This window comes from Gopherus flavomarginatus, chromosome 19 (assembly GCF_025201925.1).
Source record: "Gopherus flavomarginatus isolate rGopFla2 chromosome 19, rGopFla2.mat.asm, whole genome shotgun sequence".
In the NCBI taxonomy this organism is placed as follows: Eukaryota; Metazoa; Chordata; order Testudines; family Testudinidae; genus Gopherus; species Gopherus flavomarginatus.
Window position 1 is genome coordinate 4,045,234 of NC_066635.1, and position 17,081 is coordinate 4,062,314.

Genomic DNA, 17,081 nt, shown 5'->3' on the forward strand with positions numbered 1-17,081 from the left:
TGCCCCCACTCCTCATCCCCCACCATCCCCCCAATGCCCCCACTCCTCATCCCCCAGCATCCCCCCAATGCCCCCACTCCTCATCCCCCACCATACTCCCAATGCCCCTACTCCTCATCCCCCCAACCCCCCAATGCCCCCACTCCTCATCCCCCAGCATCCCCCCCAATGCCCCTACTCCTCATCCCCCAATGCCCCCATTCCTCATCCCCCAATGCCCCCACTCCTCATCCCCCAGCATCCCCCCAATGCCCCCACTCCTCATCCCCCAGCATCCCCCCAATGCCCCCACTCCTCATCCCCCACCATACTCCCAATGCCCCTACTCCTCATCCCCCCAACCCCCCAATGCCCCCACTCCTCATCCCCCAGCATCCCCCCCAATGCCCCTACTCCTCATCCCCCCAACCCCCCAATGCCCCCACTCCTCATCCCCCAGCATCCCCCCCAATGCCCCTACTCCTCATCCCCCAGCATCCCCCCCAATGCCCCTACTCCTCATCTCCCAGCATCCCCCCCAATGCCCCCACTCCTCATCCCCCACCATACTCCCAATGCCCCTACTCCTCATCCCCCCAACCCCCCAATGCCCCCACTCCTCATCCCCCAGCATCCTCCCCAATGCCCCCACTCCTCATCCCCCACCATACTCCCAATGCCCCTACTCCTCATCCCCCCAACCCCCAATGCTCCTACTCCTCATCCCCCCAACCCCCAATGCCCCTACTCCTCATCCCCCAGCATCCCCCCAATGCCCCTACTCCTCATCCCCCACCATACTCCCAATGCCCCTACTCCTCATCCCCCCAACCCCCAATGCCCCTACTCCTCATCCCCCACCATACTCCCAATGCCCCTACTCCTCATCCCCCCAACCCCCAATGCCCCTACTCCTCATCCCCCAGCATCCCCCCAATGCCCCCACTCCTCATCCCCCCAACCCCCAATGCCCCCATTCCTCATCCCCCAGCATCCCCCCAATGCCCCTACTCCTCATCCCCCCAACCCCCAATGCCCCTACTCCTCATCCCCCAGCATCCCCCCAATGCCCCCACTCCTCATCCCCCAGCATCCCCCCAATGCCCCCACTCCTCATCCCCCACCATACTCCCAATGCCCCTACTCCTCATCCCCCCAACCCCCAATGCTCCTACTCCTCATCCCCCCAACCCCCAATGCCCCTACTCATCCCCCCAACCCCCAATGCCCCTACTCATCCCCCAGCATCCTCCCCAATGCCCCCACTCCTCATCCCCCAGCATCCCCCCAATGCCCCCACTCCTCATCCCCCAGCATCCCCCCAATGCCCCCACTCCTCATCCCCCAGCATCCCCCCAATGCCCCCACTCCTCATCCCCCAGCATCCCCCCAATGCCCCTACTCCTCATCCCCCAATGCCCCCTCCAACCCTCCCACTGCTCAACACCATCTCCCCTTGGCCCCCACCCCTCAAGGCCCCGCCCCTCCCCTCCCCTACGGTACCTGGCTGCGCTCGAAGCTCTCGCGCTCCGCCTCCAGGCCGCCCCCGCCGCCGCCCCCGCGCCGGCTCAGCACCTTGGGCAGCGGGTTGGGCACCTGCTTCATGGAGCTGCTCACACGGTCCATCCCGGCTCGCCCCGGCCCGCCAGCCGCACGCCCCGCAGCCGCTACCCGCCGCTAGCGGGACCCACGCCCGCGGCATTGGCCCCCGCCCCTGCCGCTCACACGGCGGCCACGCCCCGCCGGGAGCCTCCTCCCGCCCCTCGGCCTTGCCGCCTCTCATTGGCCACTGCGAATGCTCCTCGAACTGAACTCCCAGTGGGACCCGTACGGAGCCTCACGGTCCCGCCCCTTACCGCCCCTTCTCCATGCTCACAGGTCTAGGCAGCTGCTATTCCAAAGAGAACTGCCCCCCCCAAGACCCGCCCCTTTGTCCCGCCTCCTCCTCGATCACTGGCCCTTTGCACATTTGACCCGCCCCCAGATTTCCAGACCTCCCTCTTACCCCGCCTACTCTTCATTCATTGGCTCCGACCCTGCGGCTTACCTCCAGAATTGCCCCCTACACCCATCTTCTGCCAATCAAACTCCCCACCCCCTTGTTTTCCTTGCCTGGGTTACCTAAATCAGGGCCCCTCAGTCAAAGAAGGCCATCTCATTGGCTGCTGGGCGTGTCCACCATGTACAGCCCGCCTCCTTCTGTACCAATAGGAGTATAGCGCTGCGGGTACCTCAGTCAGGCCATCATGAGTAGAGCGTTGTGGGTGCATTAGTAGGGTCATAGACTAGACTATCAGGGCTGGAAGAGACCTCAGGAGGTCATCTAGTCCAACCCCCGCTGACCAGGGCAGTAGGAGTAGAGCATTGTGGGTAGCTTGGCCAGGGCAGTAGGAGTGGAGCATTGTGGGTACATTGACCAGGGCAATAGGAGTAGAGCATTGTGGGTAGCTTGGCCAGGGCAGTAGGAGTAGAACATTGTGGGTACATTGACCAGGGCAGTAGGAGTGGAGCATTGTGGGTACATTGACCAGGGCAGTAGGAGTGGAGCATTGTGGGTACATTGACCAGGGCAGTAGGAGTGGAGCATTGTGGGTACATTGACCAGGGCAATAGGAGTAGAGCATTGTGGGTAGCTTGGCCAGGGCAGTAGAAGTAGGGCATTGTGGGTAGCTTGGCCAGGGCAGTAGAAGTAGAGCATTGTGGGTACATTGACCAGGGCAGTAGAAGTAGAGCATTGTGGGTACATTGGCCAGGGCAGTAGGAGTAGAACATTGTGGGTACATTGACCGGGGCAGTAGAAGTAGAGCATTGTGGGTACATTGGCCAGGGCAGTAGGAGTAGAGCATTGTGGGTACATTGGCCAGGGCAGTAGGAGTAGAGCATTGTGGGTAGCTTGGCCAGGGCAGTAGGAGTGGCAGTAGGAGTGGAGCACTGTGGGTACCTCAGCCAGGGCAGTAGGAGTGGAGCACTGTGGGTACCTCAGCCAGGGCAGTAGAAATAGAGCATTGTGGGTACATTGACCAGGGCAATAGGAGTAGAGCATTGTGGGTAGCTTGGCCAGGGCAGTATCATTGTGGGTACCGGGCCAGGGCAGTAGGAGTGGAGCACTGTGGGTACCTCAGCCAGTCCCCAGCGTCCCCCCTTGCCCTTTGACACAGACAGTGATGCTCAGCCTTGTGGGCTGGCTGTACAGATCTTCAGCCAAGCCTGCCATTCCCTATGCCCTCCAGCAGGGTCCCAGCCACGCAAGGGCATGAGCTACTCTAGGCCTTTTCTGGGGGCACCAGTGCAGTTCCAGGGCTGTGAGCAGGCAGCGGTGCCTCTCCCCGCCCCCATGTCCCCTGCTCCTACAATCTCAGAGTATTATTGACTAAGCTGCCCTTTGGTTGGAAGCCACAGCCTTTGAGAAACAGTGGTGCAGACATGCACAGAGGAAACAGGCAGGGACAAGCAGAAAGAGATCAACCAACCACTCATAAATGTGATGCCTCTGCCCCCAGGCCTTTGGGCACTTTGACAAGCTAGAAAGGAAACAAAACTGTTACCCTAGTAAAGCCCCGGTGCAGGAACAGAGGGAGGAAACGGTAACAGGTCCCACGCCTGGCCACTGCCCGTGGCTCATAGCAAATCACAAACACACTGAGTGAACTCACAACTCAGATCGGTCCCAGAAGGAGTGAGGTTTCATCCTGCAGGATGCCAGAGATGCACATTCATTGGTGGAGAGCCAAGAGGCAGAGAGTTCAATGGGCAAAGACCCCCACTTCTTGCATGTTTCCTCCCAGATTACTGAAAACTCTAGACTCTATAGTGATTCAAGCCCTATGAACTTTATCAGACTTACATGCACTGCATGAGTGTTCACACAGGAGTCACTGCACTCCCAGCACACATTAGGCCCTGTGTAAAACCTAAGATGGATTCTCTGCTGACAGCCTACTTCAGAGCTGTGCCAAAGTCCTGGTCAGGAGCATGGAGATGTCCCTGGGCCATTTACACTGCTATGGCAGGGTTGTACCTCAGCATGGAGAGCAGCAGACACTCCTGTAGCATGCTTCTGACACTCCCACTATGTTGGGGCCTGGGAGTGGGGCTGCACAACCCTACCCCAGCAGGAAAGCTCCCATTTGCAGTGGGTATTCAGGGGCCATTTCTGCCTTCTTTATGTCACCAGAGAGGTGTAAAGGGGAGAACTGTCCCACAGCTATTGCCATGTGCCCATATGGCTGCAGTGCACTATGGAGCACGGCTGGCTGAGCAGAGTAGGAGGGATGGGTCATCCCATCTGCTAATTAGTGGTGATTACAAGGGAACAGTAGTGACTTCATCAGAGACACACCAGCTATTCAGCACCCCCAGGATTTGTAAGTGCAAGTCAGATGAGCTCAGCAGCTTCTCTCTGACTGTGGGGACAGCCATGTAGTCCAAATCCCCTTACTCTGCTACCAAAAGCAATGGAGACAGCGGCGCCAAGGGGGAAGAAAGGTCAAGCATGCTTTGTCAGACATCCAGATTTGAGAGCTAAATTGTCCTGGGCTTTGTTCTAGATGTTTCTTCCCTGCTGGCTGAGTCCCATGACTAATTTCACAGCCAAAATGCATCCTGAGTCATGCTCTCCCAGGCTCCAGCTCGGCTGGTGCTATCTGCAAAGAGATGGTTCACGTGATGCCCTTTTTACTCATCATTGCTTCTGCCTTGGCTACCGAAACCGTAACTGATGGGAAATGGAGGAGACTGTTCAGAGAGGCCATCTCCTCCCTTTCTGTTAGTCTCGGCTCCCTGTCTGTCCTCTGTCCCTAATGCGCTTCCTGGAAACCTGCCTCCTTCTCTGGGGGCAATCCCACAGGAGGTTTAATGGGCTTAATCCAGCCACAGCTGGGGCTGCAAAAAGAGGATTAATAATTGAGGAGGTGAAGTCATTGCTGCACAGTGATCAGGAGGAGAGATGGAGAAGAGTACCTGACAAAGGAGAGCAAAGACCATTCCACTTGGCTTACTATCGTCCTTTTTCACACAGAGTGCACACATGCACCTTACTCTGGGCATGGCCTGCAGAGACCACATGTCCCCGCATGCAGTCTTGGGCGGGAGGTGTATCTTAATCTCGGGTGCAGGAGAGTGGAGCATGGCATGATGGGATCTGTAGCATCTATCCACTGCACCTGTTTATTAAAGAGGAGGCAGGCTGCAGCAATCTGGTCCATTTCACGCACATGGGGCTACCTGTGAGTTTCTGGCAAGTTGCTAACATGGCTCTTAAGGGGAGGGAGGGGTAAAGTGGGGTGCTGCTTGCCTAAACCAATCCACTGAGTGGCTGAGCTGGACTGTGCCTTCAAGCTGTGCTCAGCTCAGGATCCAGAGAGGTTCCTGCAATGCAACAGGTCCCCTTTCTCTTTGGCAGACCAAGGATGCTCAAGGACAGCTTGGTGTGTGGTTTGCAGATATGCTTGGATGTGCTGCTGACATGATTCTCCCAGTCAGCAGCAGAGGGGCTGAGGTTCATGTGCCCCAGTAGATGACACAGCAAGTGCCCTGGGCGGAAATGGAGAGAGCAGGTGGGTGGGGGTGGGGGTTGGTTGTCACCCCTTCAGGGTTTCCTACTGATGGCCTTTTGCATGGTTTCAGCCCCACAAATGCTCAGCTCCTCTTCTGTCCATGCTTCATGCAGCCAGTCTATGGTGTCAGTCTGAGTTCTAGGGGTGAAGGGACTTGGGGTGAGGAGTCTCTGTGAGTGTGGGTCTGGCTTCTAGTTTAGTGGATGAGTCCCTCCCAGTCCTCTCTTAGGGCCTGATCCAGTGCTCAGCCGCCGCTGACTTCAGCACCTCACACCTTCAGCAGCTTCTGATGGGGTCTCCCCTGCTTCCCCATCCCCCCATCTGTTAGGCTCCAAGGTTCCACTTTTCCCCCTTAATGCTCCAGAGTGGTGGTTCTCAAATGTCTTCCTGCTGGGGGAAGGGCACTTAGGCCAGGATCACCAGTGGCATGGCTCCTGTGCTGTGGGGCATGAGAAGGGTGACCATATTTCCCTGTGTTGAATATGGGACACCTGGTAAAATTACTCATATTCAAGCGAGTTCAATGGCAATCAGTGAGAACTAGGCTGTACAAACATTGAAATTAACATCAAGTTGACTGAGCCCCTGTTAAAAAGAAATATTGTCTAGTTGGATTCTTTTTATTTCCTTTCTTATCTTTTAGGCTTTAGGGTTCACACACGGAGAGATGACACACACACACCCTCGTACACCTCTGTTACATGGGTGGGGAGGAACCGATTGACCCTCCCCTCCCTGCCAGGCGCTCTCCGCCCTCCATGTCTGGCTAGGCCCCTGGGACGGACCCACCTCTCCTGATACCTGGCAACACGTCTTCCTGAGATAACACGTGGAGGGGCACGAGGGTCACATTCCCCGCTCCCCCCCAACAGATTTTTGCCAGGGTTCACACCAGAATGTGGGCAGCAGCAGCTTCTTGGCACTTTGCATGAGGGAAGGGATGGCAGCTGCTTTCAGCTGCAGGGGAGGGGAGAAGGGATGACCTGACCCATGTCTTTGCAGAGCTCATCTCTTCCCCCCACCCCCATGTGGCTGGAAGCAGCTTGTCCCTTCCTGCCCAGTGTGGAAAGGCAGCTAACACCTCCAGGCTACTGCTGGCCACTGCCATAACCCAGCTGCCTCCTGTCCCCTGGCTACAGCATAGGCAGGAAGGGGTTAAGCTTGTGTACCAGGACCCAGGGAACCGGACTGCAGGGGCTCCAGTGAACCCTGCCAGAGAGGTGGCTCAGCAGGAGACGGAGCAGCTCCCTGGGGGCAGGACGCAGAGTGGGGAGGGGGGTGAAGAGGGTGCTAAGCCCCTGCCCAAGAAGCTGCTGTGGACTGTGCAGGGCTGGGGCATGAACAGACTGGAAATCACTCCCCCCTCCCCCCACCCCACCACCAGTCCAGAGCTTAGCTGAGGCTTGGAGATGCTGCCCCATGCCAGTGCTGTGGGGGACTTTGGCACATGCAGGGCTTGGCTTCTCCTGGCCAGTGCCCAGGATGGAGGGTCTTGGGCTTTCCCAGGGCACCGGCCCAGCCAGAGGCAGTAGAGAAAGGAAGGAGCCTACCAGCCAGGTTGCTGGTGAGCTGAGCACTCCAACCAGGGGCTGGTTCTCCACACAGCGCTAGGAGTGAGACATGCCTCATCAGCGGGGATATGGAGGAGCAGCAGGGCTGTGGGGAAAAAGGAGCAAAACAGAGAGAGGACAGTGAGGGGCCGATGGGTGGGCAGCAGAGGTGACACGTAACCAGCTGTCACCTGGCACCTGCCTGCACTCACCAGCCACAGCAGCTCACAGCCAGCCTGGACCGGAAACAGGACCGGGGGGGAGGAGAGGGCCCTGCTGGCCATTGGCATGCAGTGGGGGCTATGCCGATGGACTGACAGGGAGAGTGGCCCCTCCCTCCGCACTGCATCTTCGCCCTGGGAAGCGAAGTGAGCAGGGATCCAGCTAGGCCAGCAGCAGGACCCACCAGTACTGATTGGGGGGGAGAGGGGCAGAGAGACAGAAATTCGGGACAATTTGCCCGTTTTTAAGAAAAAGTCGTGACACCTGCAGGAGGGCTTAAATACGGGACTGTCCCTTTATAAACGGGACATCTGGTCACCCTCTGCATGATCCCTCTCCTTCTCCTTATGGCAGGGTGGGAGGGGATTAAACTTGTATCTGTCATGACATGGGGTCCTGGTCTAGGGAGGGCTGACAGCCGCCTGCATCCCCTACCAGCCTCCTGATCACCCCTTCCCCTCACCCCTTCCCAGGGCAGCTGCAGTGCTCAGGGACAGGAAAGGGCCTGGTTGGGGCAGGATCTGGCCAAGAGATGCACATGAACTCGTTCCAGTGCTTGGCTCCCATTGACAAGGAGGGTGCTCAGTGCCTCGCAGGATCAGGCCCTGTGGAGCTGAACGGGCTATTTCCTCTCTCTGGCAGCAGGATTCATTAAGGTGACTCTCTCCTCACTGCCTGCCGCCCCTTCTGTCCTGATCCAGCAGGGTTGCTCTGCAGTGCGGTAACATCTCTGATTTGGAGTGACTGACAATTTGATCATAGCTGGGTTTACCCCGAAGAACACCCTCCCCCCACAGCAAAGGGAGATATGAGGGAGCCACAGAAGGGGCAGAGAGGGGCTGAGTGAAGGAGGAGAAGTTTAGCTGGTCAAAAAAGCCTCTGGAAATGACTGGAGCTGGGAAAATAACATCGGGGTGAGGTAGAAGCAGCCCCCATGGAGACTGGCTCTGCTAATGAGGAGTTTGCTCTCCAGCCAGGCCCCCTGCTCCTCCTAGAGCTGTGAGATTCCCAGGTGCTGCCTCTATGCTCTCCCTCCCCTGGCCTGGCCCTGGCTCAGGAACAGCACAGATCCACCTTGTTTCAGGGGAAAAACAGAGAGAGACAATCACAGTCCTTCCTCTGTTACCCAGCTGAGTCTGCTGGAGCAGGCAAACCAGAGCTGAGTGTGCACAGGGTATCAGATCCTTCTCCCTGATCACCCCACCAAGGGGACAAGCTTCCAACCTTGCCTGCTAGCCTCAGTAACCCTCCCATCCCACCGAGGGACAAGCCCCTGACACCTCCCTGCCTGGCTGCAGGGGTCCATGTGGATACTTTTGGGAAGGGGGGAGCCTATACAGGAGAGATGGGCTCCACTTAAACCAAAGTGGAACCAGCCTGCTGGCACTAAACATTAAAAAGGTTGTAGAGCAGTTTTTAAACTAGGAGATGGGGGAAAGCCGACTGCTGCAGAGGAGCATGTGGATCGGACACAGACTTCTCTTAGGGGAGAGTCTGATGATAGGGAATCTCCAGGTTATAGTCAGGAGCAGAGGATGGAAGAGGATAATGTAAGGGCCGGGTCAGATGATAAACAGTCACATAAAAAAGAATCTGGCACATTAGAAAAGGGCAGACAAATAAACAGGGACAAGTTTTTAAAGTGCTTGTACACAAATGCTAGAAGTCTAAATAATAAGCTGGGTGAACTAGAGTGCCTTGTGTTAAAGGAGGATATTGATATAATAGGCATCACAGAAACCTGGTGGACTGAGAGCAATCAATGGGACACAATCATTACGTGGTACAAAATATATCGGAAGGACAGAACAGGTTGTGTAGGGGGAGGAGTGGCCCTATATGTGAAAGAAAATGTAGATTCAAATGAAGTAAAAAACTTAAGTGAATCCACATGTTCCATAGAATCTCTATGGATAGAAATGTCATGCTCTAATAAAAATATAACATTAGGGATCTATTATCGACCACCTGACCAGGACAGTAATAGTGATGATGAAATGCTAAGGGAAATTAGATAAGCTATCAAAATTAAGAACCCAATAATAGCGGGGGATTTCAATTATCCCCACATTGACTGGAAACATTTCACTTCAGGACGAAAGGCAGAGATAAAATTTCTCAATACTTTAAATGACTGCTTCATGGAGCAGCTGGCATGGGAACCCACAAGGGGAGAGGCAACTCTAGATTTAATCCTGAGTGGTGCGCAGGAGCTGGTCCAAGAGGTAACTATAGCAGGAGCGCTTGGAAATAGTGACCATAATACAATAGCATTCAACATCCCTGCGGGGGGAAGAACACCTCAACAGCCGAACACTGTGGCATTTAATTTCAAAAGGGGGAACTATGCAAAAATGAAGGGGTTAGTTAAACAAAAGTTAAAAGGTACAGTGACTAAAGTGAAATCCCTGCAAGCTGCATGGGTGCTTTTTAAAGACACCATAGTAGAGGCCCAACTTCAATGTAGATCCCAAATTAAGAAACACAGTAAAAGAACTAAAAAAGAGTCCCCGTGGCTTAACAACCATGTAAAAGAAGCAGTGAGAGATAAAAAGACTTCCTTTAAAAAGTGGAAGTAAAATCCTAGTAAGGCAAATAGAAAGGAGCATAAACACTGCCAAATTAAGTGCAACAGTGTAATAAGAAAAGCCAAAGAGGAGTTTGAAGAACGGCTAGCCAAAAACTCCAAAGATAATAACAAAATGTTTTCTAAGTAGATCAGAAGCAGGAAGCCTGCTAAACAACCAGTGGGGCCCCTTGACTATCAAAATACAAAAGGAGCGCTTAAAGACGATAAAGTCATTGCGGAGAAACTAAATGGATTCTTTGCTTCAGTCTTCACGGCTGAGGATGTTAGGGAGATTCCCAAACCTGAGCTGGCTTTTGTAGGTGACAAATCTGAGGAACTGTCACAGATTGAAGTGTCACTAGAGGAGGTTTTAGAATTAATTGATAAACTGAACGTTAACAAGTCACTGGGACCCGATGACTTTCACCCAAGAGTTCTGAAAGAACTCAAATGTGAAGTTGAGGAACTATTAACTAAGGTTTGTAACCTGTCCTTTGAATCGGCTTCGGTACCTGACTGGAAGTTAGCTAATGTAACGCCAATATTTAAAAAGGGCTCTAGAAGTGATCCCGGCAATTACAGACCGGTAAGTCTAGTGTTGGTACCGAGCAAATTAGTCGAAACAATAGTTAAGAATAAAATTGTCAGACACATAGAAAAACATAAACTGTTGAGCAATAGTCAACATGGTTTCTGTAAAGGGAAATCGTGTCTTTCTAATCTATTAGAGTTCTTTGAAAGGGTCAACAAACATGTGGACAAGGGGGATCCAGTGGACATAGTGTACTTAGATTTCCAGAAAGCCTTTGACAAGGTCCCTCACCAAAGGCTCTTACGTAAATTAAGCTGTTGTGGGATAAAAGGGAAGGTCCTTTCATGGATTGAGAACTGGTTGAAAGACAGGGAACAAATGGTAGGAATTAATGGTAAATTCTCAGAATGGAGAGGGGTAACTAGTGGTGTTCCCCAAGGGTCAGTCCTAGGACCAATCCTATTCAATTTATTCAGAAATGATTTGGAGAAAGGGGTAAACAGCGAGGTGGCAAAGTTTGCAGATGATACTAAACTACTCAAGATAGTTAAGATCAAAGCAGATTGTGAAGAATTTCAAAAAGATCTCACAAAATTAAGTGATTGGGCAACAAAATGGCAAATGAAATTTAATGTGGATAAATGTAAAGTAATGCATATTGGAAAAAATAACCTCAACTATACATACTAGATGTGACGAACTGGGAAAGTTCTTAATGTTTTCTCTGAATACTGTATTGGTGCCTCAGTGTCCCCATGGCAGTTCTTAAGTATCTGGCAGAGCCAAGGGCCAGTGCACCTAAATGCCTGACCCTCTGTCTCCTAGCAACTGATGGCCTGGGCCCCTCCTCTGCAAAGGTGCCAGCTGAAGGTGTTGGAGACAAAGGGATCAGGTGACCTCCTGGCCCGGGAAAGGGGCTGAGCAGAGAGGAGGGGCTGGGAGGGGTTGTTAGTCTGGAGCTGGCTGGGGTCAAGGGTGGAGGGCAGACCTGGGGGTCTGGCTCACTGCCCCCAGAATGGACCCAGCCGAGGGGTCCGGTTCGCTGTACCTACAAGCTCTGTTTTAGACCCTGTTCCTGTCATCGGATAAACCTCTGTTTTACTGGCTGGCTAAGAGTCACGTCTGACTGCAAAGTGGGGGTGCAGGACCCAGTGGCTTCCCCAGGACCCCGCTGGGGTGGACTCGCTGTGGGAAGCGCACGGAGGGGCAGAGGATGCTGAATGCTCCAAGGAGAGACCCAGGAGGTGAAGACGTGTGAGCTTCTTGCCCTGAACAAGTCTGCTCCAAGGGAGAGGAGGCTCCCCAAAGTCCTAGCTGGCTTGGTGGGGAGCAGTTCCGGAGCATCGCCCGGGGACTCCGTGACAACTGGTGGCAGCGGCGGGACGTACTGCACCCCGTGAATGGCGCTGCTTGCAGTAAGTGACTGGGGAGCAGTAAAACAAAGGAGGGATAATGAGGACCAGGCGTGCTGAAGGCTCAGAGAGGGACGGTTTCAGGGGTCAGTTAACCTCTGGGAGTGTGTGACCAGCGAGAAGGACTGTTGGAGTAATGGGGTCCCCCTGAGGACTGCAGCGAGCAGTCTCAGGGGCGGAGGAGCTTGCCGCTCGACCCTGGGAGAGAGAAGGATTTTTGCAGTAGCAGGGTTCCCCGGGGGATTGCAGGAGCAGTCCCAGGGGCGGAGGAGTCTGCAGCTCGACCCTGGCAAAGAGGTGGTGATCACGAGAAGGGCTGGCACACCAGGGGTTCTTCCTGGAAACCATGGGGGAGCCAAGAGCACACAGGCCTGTGAGTCCAGAGCCACTTGGGAACGGTGAAGTGATGGCCTATCACCATCTCCTTGAGAAGGACATTGTGATCCTGTGCACAAAGAGAGGGTTACGCATGGGGAAATTCACCAAGGCACAGTTAATCGTGCAGTTGAAGGAGAAGCACCGCTCTGAGGAGCAGATTCCTGGCCCAGATGGGGCTACAAGAGGATCTGAGAGCCGCTGGAGCATCAGCCAGGCATCCCCGGGAGTCTGGTCCCCAATCAGACGAGGGTCTTCATGATTGGGTTCCCCATCAGGAGATTGGAGACGGATGGGATGGGAGCAGAGCCCGAGAGAGCGAGAGGACCATGAGAGAAAGGAAGAGCTCGAGGAAAAGCTGCAGAAGAAGCAGCAGCAGCGTGGACTGGTGATGGTGGAGCAGAGAGACATAGGGGGCTGCCCAGGGGTCAGTGGGGAAACACGCCTGCAGGGGCGAGACCCTGGGACAGAGAGAACTGTGGTGGTGCAGCCCCAGATGCTGAGGGACTGTGGGACCTGGGTGAAGTTCCCTGGGGTGAGGCCCCTCGGCCTGCCTATGGCCCAGATCCCTGTGCAGACCCAGGAGGGGTCGGGCTGGCTGGTAGTTGGGGTTCTCCAGGATATCGGCTGGGAGGCCCTGTTGGGGGGTGACTGTCTCCCCATGGGACAGGATCCAGGCCCCGCTCCTGTAACGGCCGAGGGTTTGAATTCAAATCCAGGGAACCAATTGGCTAGGATGGAAATGGTCAGTGAAAATTCAAATGACCTGGCTGGCAGGGGGGAGGGGCTGCTGGGCTCAGGATACCTGCCTACCTATAACCAGCCCCCTGGGGCTGAGTGGGAGGGAGAGATGCTCCCCGCCCCCCTGCACACCGGAGAGGGGGCTCACACTGGCTCTGATGCTGTGACCAGAGCAGAGAGCTCACTGCCTGCCTCCACTGGGACAGCAAGGGCAGTGCTGAGCACGGGGGGAGCTGAGACCCCAGCTGAGTGCGGGGACACCCAGGCAGGGCAGGTCAGCTGCCAAACAGGTTTGCCTGGTCCAGACGTGCTGCTGGGAAGTGATTACACAGCAGGGAGGGAGCTACCAGGGACAGGGCTCAGGGGGGCTGTGACCCCAGGCCCAGCCAGCGGGAGGGGGCAGGTCCCACTCCCTGCCCCAGCTGCTGAATCCCAGACCGAGCTGCAGAAGGATCCCTCCTTGGAGAAGCTGAGAGAACTTGCTGGCCACAGCGCTGCAAACCCCCTTGGGGAAGGCTGCAGGGACAGAGTCCTGCAAGAGAAGGGATTCCTGTACCGGGAATGGGCTCCCCAAGGGGAAGTAGAACTGGGGGGAATCGGGAGACAGCTGGTGGTGCCCCAGGAATCCACAGGGTTCTTCCCTTTCGAGCTGCTGGATGGGAGGAGAGTGAGGGGACCCCTGAACCTGGAGAGAGAGGTCAGGGATATGCTGGCTTTAGATGGGATCCAGCCATTTTACAGCCCATGGGCCTCACCCGTGGGGCTGATCCCCAAGCGAGACAGGATGATCTGGTTTTATGGGGGCTATCAGAAGCTTAAAGCCATCACAGTGTCCGATGCCGACCCCATGCCTAGGCCTGGGGAGATTCTAGACAAGCTGAGAGGGATGGAGAACTTGGCCCTGGCAGACACTGATAACATGTGCATCTTTAGCCAGACCTGGGAGGAACAGGTGTCCCAGGTGAAGAGGGGGCTGGGCTGCCTCAAGGAGGTGGGACTGACGGTAAAAGCTGGAAAGTGCAAGGGGGGATGGCAGAGGTGTTGTGTCTGGGCCACAAAGTGGGAAGCGGCTGCCCAAGCCCAGAGCTGGCAAAGGCCAAGATGGGGGCTCTTAACCAAGGGAGCCCGAATCACAGACCAGAGTGCTGGGAAAAGACCCAATCCCAGCTTGAAGCCCAGGGGTACTGGGGTGGTAAAGGGTGTGGGCTGCATAAACGTTCCCACATGCGGCCTGCAAGTGCCATCAAGCACACCCGACCTAAGGGAGGGCGTAAGACTGGACTGTCCTGGTGTAACTCACACCAAGGAATGGGAGAGATGCTGGGGCATCCATGGGAACCTTGGTGGGTTCGAACTTCCCCAGGTCACTGGCTGGAGTGACCTCGCTCAGTTCGGTCTCGAAGGGGGGAGAGATGTGACGAACTGGGAAAGTTCTTAATGTTTTCTCTGAATACTGTATTGGTGCCTCAGTGTCCCCATGGCAGTTCTTAAGTATCTGGCAGAGCAAAGGGCCAGTGCACCTAAATGCCTGACCCTCTGTCTCCTAGCAACTGATGGCCTGGGCCCCTCCTCTGCAAAGGTGCCAGCTGAAGGTGTTGGAGACAAAGGGATCAGGTGACCTCCTGGCCCGGGAAAGGGGCTGAGCAGAGAGGAGGGGCTGGGAGGGGTTGTTAGTCTGGAGCTGGCTGGGGTCAAGGGTGGAGGGCAGACCTGGGGGTCTGGCTCACTGCCCCCAGAATGGACCCAGCCGAGGGGTCCGGTTCGCTGTACCTACAAGCTCTGTTTTAGACCCTGTTCCTGTCATCGGATAAACCTCTGTTTTACTGGCTGGCTAAGAGTCACGTCTGACTGCAAAGTGGGGGTGCAGGACCCGGTGGCTTCCCCAGGACCCCGCTGGGGTGGACTCGCTGTGGGAAGCGCACGGAGGGGCAGAGGATGCTGAATGCTCCAAGGAGAGACCCAGGAGGTGAAGACGTGTGAGCTTCTTGCCCTGAACAAGTCTGCTCCAAGGGAGAGGAGGCTCCCCAAAGTCCTGGCTGGCTTGGTGGGGAGCAGTTCCGGAGCATCGCCCGGGGACTCCGTGACACTATATGATGGGGGCTAATTTAGCTACAACGAGTCAGGAAAAAGATCTTGGAGTCATCGTGGATAGTTCTCTGAAGATGTCCACGCAGTGTGCAGAGGCGGTCAAAAAAGCAAGCGGGATGTTAAGAATCATTAAAAAGGGGATAAAGAATAAGAGTGAGAATATATTATATTGCTCTTATATAAATCCATGATACGCCCACATCTCGAATACTGTGTACAGATGTGGTCTCCTCACCTCAAAAAAGATATTCTAGCACTAGAAAAGGTTCAGAAAAGGGCAACTAAAATGATTAGGGGTTTGGAGAGGGTCCCATATGAGGAAAGATTAAAGAGGCTAGGCCTCTTCAGCTTGGAAAAGAGGAGACTAAGGGGGGATATGATAGAGGTATATAAAATCATGAGTGATGTGGAGAAAGTGGATAAGGAAAAGGTATTTACTTATTCCCATAATACAACAACTAGGGGTCACCAAATGAAATTAATAGGCAGCAGGTTTAAAACAAATAAAAGGAAGTTCTTCTTCATGCAGCGCACAGTCAACTTGTGGAACTCCTTACCTGAGGAGGTTGTGAAGGCTAGGACTATAACAGTGTTTAAAAGAAAACTGGATAAATTCATGGTGGTTAAGTCCATAAATGGTTATTAGCCAGGATGGGTGAGGAATGGTGTCCCTAGCTTCTGTTCGTCAGAGGATGGAGATGGATGGCAGGAGAGAGATCACTTGATCATTGCCTGTTAGGTTCACTCCCTCTGGGGCACCTGGCATTGTCCACTGTCGGTAGACAGATACTGGGCTAGATGGACCTTTGGTCTGACCTGGTATGGCCTTTCTTATGTTCTTATGTTCTTACTACAGCCCTTCCTTTTCTTCCCAAAGACATGGTCTAGGTCCCACCGTGTACAGGGTATGACTGGGGCCTAGGGGTCAGACTGGGGTTGCCAACCCTCCAGGATTGTCCTGAAGTCACCGGGAATTAAATATTCATCTTTGATTAAAGATTATGTCATGTGAGAAAACCTCTAGTAATACGTCCAGTCGAAATTGGCAACCCTAGGTTAGATGTGGGGACTGGGGGGTCAGGACTCCTGGCTTGTGTTCCTGGCTCTGGGATTGATTTGCCTTGTGACACTGAGCCATCCCTTGGCCCAGGGAGCAGTACCACATCACTGCTCTATGCCTCAGTTTCCCTACATGTAAAATGTCCCGAGATAGGGGAGGCTTGGGGTTCAGTTAATGATGGTTTGAGAAGCCCCTTGAGATCCTCACCTTAAAGGGGCTAGAGGACGGTAAAGGATTTAGAGAGAGGGAAGGCGATCTGAGAGACCATTAGGGCTTGTAGTAGAGGGACAGAAAGGGTTAATTTCCACAGCTCTTATGAGCTGTCCTGTGACCCCGTCCCTGTAACCTCCTTTGGATACCACCTGCTCTGCCCCAGGAGCCCCCCTCTCCCCTGCCAAACCAGGCAAAGTGTGCATATCAGAGAGGCCACGAGGGTCTTGTTGGCCCCTGCTGCATGCCTCCAGGGTGAGGAGACAGGCCCTTCCCACAGACCCACTGGTGCCACTGTCCTTTGGCCCTGCAGAAAGCGACATCAAACCAATAGGCTGGGCTGGTTACTGGGCCGGGCGCGGGCTCTAGGGCCTCGGCCCAAAGGCAGGCAACGGTCTCCATCTGCTGGCGACCCTTAGCTATTGCTGTGCCAGCTTGTCCTCTAAATGTAACTGACACCAACTATAGGGGAGCGTGTGCTCGTGGGCATTGGCTTTGCTGCCCATTTCTCCCCAGTGTGATCCTGTCTGCCCCATTCCCGATGACCTGTCCCTGTCTCTGCCTCACCCCTGGCTCCTCATCTCAGTCCCATGTTCCTCACCTAGCCAGTCCAAAGCACCACTCCTCAGGTTTCTCCTCCCAGGGTCAATCTCTTGGCCCAGTCAGTCCCAGATCCTCCCATCAGCTCTTCATTCAATCCATCCCTCTTCCTCAGCCTGGCCTCCAACCTCTCCCTCCTCCCTTCATTCCCCACCCACCTAGCTCCCACTCCCAATCTCCCACCACAG

At 54.7% G+C, this 17,081-nt stretch overlaps 2 protein-coding genes across 5 annotated transcripts in view; one reads left to right on the top strand and one right to left on the bottom strand.

The window, feature by feature from the left end:
* The window catches only part of HIP1 (huntingtin interacting protein 1), a 150,661-nt gene extending 149,047 nt beyond the window's left edge, over positions 1-1,614 (bottom strand). For both annotated transcript variants that reach the window (XM_050928913.1, XM_050928910.1), the window contains exon 1: positions 1,483-1,614. In XM_050928913.1, coding sequence (XP_050784870.1) covers positions 1,483-1,605 — 123 coding nt within the window. In that variant the 5' untranslated portion in view covers positions 1,606-1,614. The remainder of the gene's footprint in view (positions 1-1,482) is intronic.
* LOC127037332 (uncharacterized) overlaps positions 1-14,996 on the top strand; it is a 472,273-nt gene extending 457,277 nt beyond the window's left edge. For all 3 annotated transcript variants that reach the window (XM_050928929.1, XM_050928930.1, XM_050928927.1), the window contains one exon: positions 11,350-14,996. In XM_050928929.1, the coding sequence (XP_050784886.1) occupies positions 12,487-14,373 (1,887 nt within the window). In that variant the 5' untranslated portion in view covers positions 11,350-12,486 and the 3' untranslated portion in view covers positions 14,374-14,996. The remainder of the gene's footprint in view (positions 1-11,349) is intronic.
* The last annotated feature ends 2,085 nt before the right edge of the window (positions 14,997-17,081 follow it).